The sequence below is a fragment of the Medicago sativa genome, chromosome 1 (genome assembly GCF_051527215.1).
Source record: "Medicago sativa cultivar Bolivia chromosome 1, Bolivia_mono, whole genome shotgun sequence".
Lineage (NCBI taxonomy): Eukaryota > Viridiplantae > Streptophyta > Magnoliopsida > Fabales > Fabaceae > Medicago > Medicago sativa.
This window is the reverse complement of record NC_140749.1, coordinates 30464268-30470773: the sequence shown is the minus strand read 5'-3', so window position 1 is coordinate 30470773 and position 6506 is coordinate 30464268. Positions and strand designations below refer to the sequence as shown.

Sequence of the window (6506 nt, the reverse complement as noted above, 5' to 3'; positions counted from 1 at the left end):
CAAACGGTAGTCAACTGCAGTTGAAGGCAAAATGGTATTTTCCATGTGTTTTTAAACAAAACTTGACGTCAAAAAACCAATTTTCAAAAAATTAGGTATGGAACCATATCCAAAACCAAATAGAGTGGGCCCCACGAGAAACATGTTAGGCCAACAAATTGAAGAAAAAATGATTGATTGTTTTTTTTTCAACTCTATTGATTTCTTGCACGTCCAATGAATTTCAGACTATATAATTCAAAAAGCATAAAACCATCCTTTAAAACACGTTAAAACACCCTCCAAAACATACCATTTTTTTTTCCAGATTTTATAATCCAAATAGAGTACGTAAAAAGGTCGAAGGATGAGATAAGAAATTATCAAAATTGTACATGGATACTTCTCAATAGAATGTCTCTATTTGAGCCTTTGTGAAAATATATCCCTTGAATATTGAAGAATACATACCTTCCATATTTATTTACACTTGAGGAAAAAAATTATACACCATCCAAACAATGGCCAATGGTAATAATTGCAATACACTGAACTCACTTGGGTTGTCCTGGTGGTATTAGTTGAGACCTGGGAGTATGCTCCTCCTCAAGGTTTTAAGTTCGATTCTCTCCAATGTCAATTTAAGTGGACTAATTTAGCTTCTTAAAAAAAAATTGCAATACACTTTATGAGTATTTATGCATTCAAACCTTGATCCAAATCATGAACACCCAAGTCAGATCCATGGCATACTAATGCAATGTAAATTAACCCAAATCAGAATTTTTTTTTTTTTTTTTGTAAAAAAAGTCATGCATGGTACGGTTCATTAATTATATTAGAAAAAAATATTATGTTTCCCTCTGTTTTTTTAGGAAAAAAATAAGAAAGAAAATCATAACATGACATTCAAAACAGAACCAAATAATACAAGTTTTGTGGGGCAGCCGAATTTTTTTCATGTGGTAAATACAATAGTTACAACATAGAAAAAGACAATATCTGCAAAAATGTATACATTTTCTAGTTCCTGTGTGTTCCTAACTCACTTATTGATATATAATATTTTGGACCCCAATTATTCAATATCCTTATGCCATCAAGCCCTGAAGATGGTAAAGGGCCCTACAAAAATCTACACAAGCTAAATATATATTATTTATATTATAGATATACATATACATATACTAGTCAAACTATATATTAATTAATTCATTAATTCAAATCAATGAGTGGATGGAATAGTTGCATTTGAAGGAGTTAAGTCCACTGATATGTGCAAAGATATCTGAGGAATCAACCATATCATCTTCTTCTTTAACAGCTATCTGCAAGTACAAAATGAAAGGAATCTTAGATTAAAGAATTATACCATCAAATAATTGAAAAGGAAAAAAAAAATACTGAAAGTGATGTGGAATTTTTTTTATTGACTAAAGTAAGTTGAACATTTCAGAGTCTAGGGCTAAAGTTCAAGTCTCCTCGAGAACAATTGTAAAATGATTATTAATATCGTTTTGTTAAATAAATTTGGCTAGGGAATCTTACTTCATCTTCATCTTCATGGTTGCTACTACCTGGCCTATGATTCTCTCCAAAATCATCATTCTTTGCAAACCTTCCTCTAACTCGCGGTCGGCTATCGGCTAAAGTTTTTCGACAAGCATACTGCATATGTATTTTTTTGCATCATTAGCTGAATTTTGAAAATATAAATGAATTTTGATAGATGAATGTATTGAAATCTATGTATCATATAGTACCTTGATTTTCTTGCTGAAATTTCTTTCATTTCTTTTCTTCATATATCTATGAATCTTCTCTTTCCTTTGCTCAACAGAAAGTTTTCCAACTTTCAAAGAAGAGTCCTCCAAGTGTGAAATTTCTGGTGCCAAAGTGGCAGAACAACTTCCAGCACCAGATACTAGTTTGTGATTCTCAGTACCAAGTGCCTATAAAAGAAAATACAATTATAAAGATCAATTATAACATGTAGCACCGATACTTCAAATCGATGACGTGTCTGATGTCCAACATGTATCAATGTCTAACATCAACATATGTGGTTACATTTAATCATTTTTATTTTCTTAAATTATTACTGATATTTGTGTTTCAACATCAGTGTTATGTTTTGCGTTCGTGTAAGTGTTTGTGCTTTATAGTAATAAAATACTACTTTTATTATAGACTGTAGAAAGAGATATACACATTGAACCAATCATAAAGATGGTCTTTTCTAATGATGCTTCTGTCTATATTATCTTTTCTTTTTTATTATCAACTTAAAGTGGTTATTCCTTTCTACTAGGCCAAATCAAAAGTATTTTTTAATGCAGCTGACTTTATAAAAGAACTTATATTATATAATATCTATGCAGCTTAAGATATTTTTGTACCATGAGCTTTAACCAAAAGTACACTTCTGATATAGCCTCTTCTAATCTTTTAACAATTTCATTTCACACTTACAATGAAAACATTTTCAATTTTTACTTTGTATGTAGGTGGCTTAAATGCAATTTCAAAAGCTTCCATAATATCTTCTATAATAAGAAATCAAGGAAAATTTAACAAGGTAATATAGTTTGAGTATTATTGATCATACCTGAAAATCTTGAGGGTTAAAAACCTGTTGAACAGAATCTGTACAATAAATTCCACCATTTTCACCTTGATAATCCAAATCTTGTGTCTGCATTTCAGAACCTAATAGAATCCCTCCACCAAATAAGCTAGAACTATCAGCAGATAAAGCAGTACCAAGATTTCCATGATACACACCTAAGCCATTACTAAGATAAGAACAAGAAGGAGAATAAGAAGGAATCGAAGATATGCAATCATCTTCAAATACAGAAGGGAGTGAAGCACTCATAAGCGGTGCTGCCGAAGATATAGGATCAGTTTGATATTGTGGTAGCCCTTTCAAACCAGAAAGATGATGAGGTTGTGTTAAAGAGAAATCAAATTGTTGTTCTTGATGAGTTGTTATCGGAAGAAGCGGCGGAACGAGAAAAGATTGTGATGATGTGAAATCTATAGAAGCTGAAATGTCATTGTCAATATCTTCTTGTGAATCAAAGATAATGGAAAGGTTGTTATTATTATTGGTATTTGTTGTGTTGATGTTGTTAACATTGTTTGTGGTAGGGCTTGTTGTGCTAGTAGTTGTTGCAGTACTATTGCTATTGCTATTGTTATTGCTGCTATTGATGTTATTGTCTAAATCTAAAGCTTGAGATATGTTGTTTAAGGTATATGAAGAATTGTTGTTGTTTTCTTCATGACAACAATTTGAGCTAGAAGTAACATCAGAATTTTGTTGTAGAGAGTCTTGGAAAAAATTAGGGTCACAAAGTTCAAAAATTTGTGCACTAATTGGACTTGAAATTTCATCCTGCAGTGTGTGACATAAAAACAATGTAAGCAACATGTTACTAAAAACTATTGAACACATAAGGTTTAGGATGTAACAAAGAAAGACTTGTATATAAAAACATAAGGTAGATACGTGATTCTCTATTCATTATGGAGTTTGAAAACTGAATCTAATTCCAATTCCCCTTTTTGTTGATAGACATGAGTCTGATCTGATCACTTGGAACATAATAGAAGTTCAAATTTCAAAAGCTAATAATATTCTCTAATATCAAATTGAAACTTTGGCTTGTAAATGTCTTCATCAATTAGTAGGTATTCATAAGTGAAAAACAAGCCAATTAACATAATTATCTTTGTATCTATCTTTCTCAATATGAACTACCGGCTCAAACATCGAACACAAGACTGATACGTAAACATCGAGAATAATTTAAGAAAATGGAAGTAATTGAATATAACATGTGTCGATGTCGTGATAAAATAGTTATTTACTACATCTAAAATCGATCTCAATCTTTTTGATGGATTTACGAAAGAACTTGCTAAAATATTTAAATTATGCAAAATACTACTTCCTATCTGCAATCTATCTTAATATTTTGGATGACTATTATTGTTTTGTATGAAATATTTCTCAAATATTCGGACGAATCAAATTTTGTATAGGTATTTCAAAAAAATAATTATTCCATCCCGAGTTTAACATAAATATGTTTTAAAATTTAATGTAACTTAGGACGTAATATGTTCCGTCCGAAAATGCAATTTTTTCAGTAGTATCGAACACTAACACGTATCGGACACGAGACACACTTTCATCCTAGCTGTCAATGTTACATAGCTTTCACACAATACTACTCCTTCATTGTCAAGAAGAAAACAAAACAAAGCAATATGCAAAGCCTTATTGGGGCATTCTACATATAACTAGTTGGTTGCATAGTCTAGTCAGTCATTGTCCATAATTGGTAATAGACATATAAGAAATTCTTCAAAAAGTGATTTCTATTTCAAGTTATTTATTGTGAAAAAGAAATGTGCAATTGCATCTATGCTTCATGTGTCGTTGGAACCAAATTACCTAATGTTAATAACATCAAAACACAACAAAGTAAAAACAAAGAAAGAACCTCATGCTATATGTCATTTTTCTTTTCATTAAATGGAAATTTGTCCTTCAATGGGAATGAAAAGCCACTTAAAGGAACACTTTCATAATGCTATGCCTATATGAACTTTTTTCGTCATTACATTATTTAGCTCTTTCTTCCCATCTAACTGAATAAAGAATATCAAAATTAAGAAAGCTTACAAATGAAGCTCCAAAGAGATATATATTCCACAGGAACTGAAAGCTATGTCTAAAATGACTATCAAGGAAATGTTACACCATTTTACTAATTTGCCCTTAGAAAATGACATTTTGATGGTAGGGGCATTGTCTTGAATAGGATAAGTATTTGAAAGAACAAAGCCTTACTCTCACGGAGACTTTGATTCCTTCTTATTTGTTTCCAGTCAAAGAAAATATTATGCTTGCCAACCATATAAATAGAGGAAAGAAGACATAATAGTCCAATAAATTGTGAGGGTATATGTATGTATATGGCTTCTTGTTTTGCTATAAATAATAGTAATTAATACTTATAACTAGGTGTAACAAATATTCAAACTATTGATTGAGAGACAAATTAAATTAATTAACATGAAACATGTAAGAATCATAAGAAAACTATATTCATGATTCATGCATGATTCTAATGCATGTAAAGAGAATAAATTGCAAGAAGACATAAATAACCAACTACTTTGGCTACCAAAATTTAAGAGTAACCCTAAGGAAAAACAACCCTCTTTTCAAACAAATTAACTGTTGAGAAGGTGCATACATGCATGACAAAATTAAAGATAACATATAGTTCCATTCCAACGCATGCATGCATAATAACAACATTAAATGTAAGATTATTGAGATAAAATATATAATTAACAAGGTTGAGGCAATTACAATGGATAGTTGATCATCATGTGATGGAGGGTGGATAACATCTTGCAACATGGTGATGAATCTTCTTGAATGGATTGGAGGCAATGAATTAGGTATATGTACAAATAAATTAATTTAATATGCTTGAATTGGTGAAATGTTTCACACAAGTGTTCCTAAGCTAGAATTTGGCTACTTAAAAGAATATGCATGATAAATAAAAAAGGGAAGGAAGGAGAGAAAGTGAGGAATATGTAAGGATATATAGAAGGAGAGAATTAATGTGAAATGGTTTAAGGGGGGAAGAGAGAGAGAAGTTAAGAGAGTAGTTAGCTAAGATGATGGAGAGTATGAGGGTGTCAAAAACAGAGAAAATTAGTTATGTGCATATATAGACATGGAAATGGGGTGTCAAGGCGACACTTCCGGTGGCCCATTCATTCACTCCTTTTGCCTTTCTTCAATAACAATAACAATAATAATAATAATAATAATAATAATAATAATAATAATAATAATAAGAGTAAATTACACTCATCTCCCCTCAGAGATGCTTGAATTACACTCCCCTCCCCTCTTATGTTAAAATATACACTTACCTCCCTTGAAAAATAAAATTTATACTCCACTCCCTTATAAGATGCTTGAATTACAACCTTCTCCCTTAATAATTAAATATGCACTACACTTTAATCTATTTTAACATAAATAAATATTTATATGATATATATTAATTTTGAACCATCATTTAAGAAAAATTAATTCATTTCTTTATAATTTAAATGTCAATGATAATTAAATTTAAATATTTTACTATTGATTTGATAATTTAGAGTATAAAATTAACTTTTAAATAACCATGTTTTATTGTCTTTAGTAATTTTTCACATATTTTAATTTTATTTTGGGTTGTTTCATATTTTATAATAGGGTTTAAAACTACATGTTAATGAAATTGTGAATAAAAAATAGCGAAAAATATGTATTCAATTTTTTATTATATTACAATAGACCCGCAATACTATTTTTTTGGAAGCGTGTTAGATTATTATTATTTTTCCAGATTATTAGAAATAAAAAATAAATATTGAGGGAGTAAAGTGTAGGTTTTAACATAAGGAGAGAGGGAAATGTAATTCAAGCTTCTCTTAGGGGA

At 30.1% G+C, this 6506-nt stretch overlaps 1 protein-coding gene across 2 annotated transcripts; it reads right to left on the bottom strand.

Annotated features, from left to right (window-relative positions):
* Positions 1-913: 913 nt before the first annotated feature.
* On the bottom strand, positions 914-5711 carry LOC146954194 (uncharacterized). Of its 2 annotated transcripts, XM_085715113.1 has the most exons (5): positions 5372-5711; positions 2588-3379; positions 1743-1931; positions 1528-1647; positions 914-1307 (listed from the first exon to the last, which is right to left on the bottom strand). In XM_085715113.1, exons 1-5 carry the CDS (start codon positions 5420-5422, stop codon positions 1200-1202), a joined length of 1260 nt encoding a protein of 419 aa, XP_085571239.1. In that variant the 5' UTR covers positions 5423-5711; the 3' UTR covers positions 914-1199. The 2 variants fall into 2 exon arrangements, with proteins under 2 accessions (XP_085571239.1, XP_085571231.1); XM_085715105.1 differs by lacking the exon at positions 5372-5711 and having other exon boundaries at positions 2588-3446.
* Positions 5712-6506: the final 795 nt, after the last annotated feature.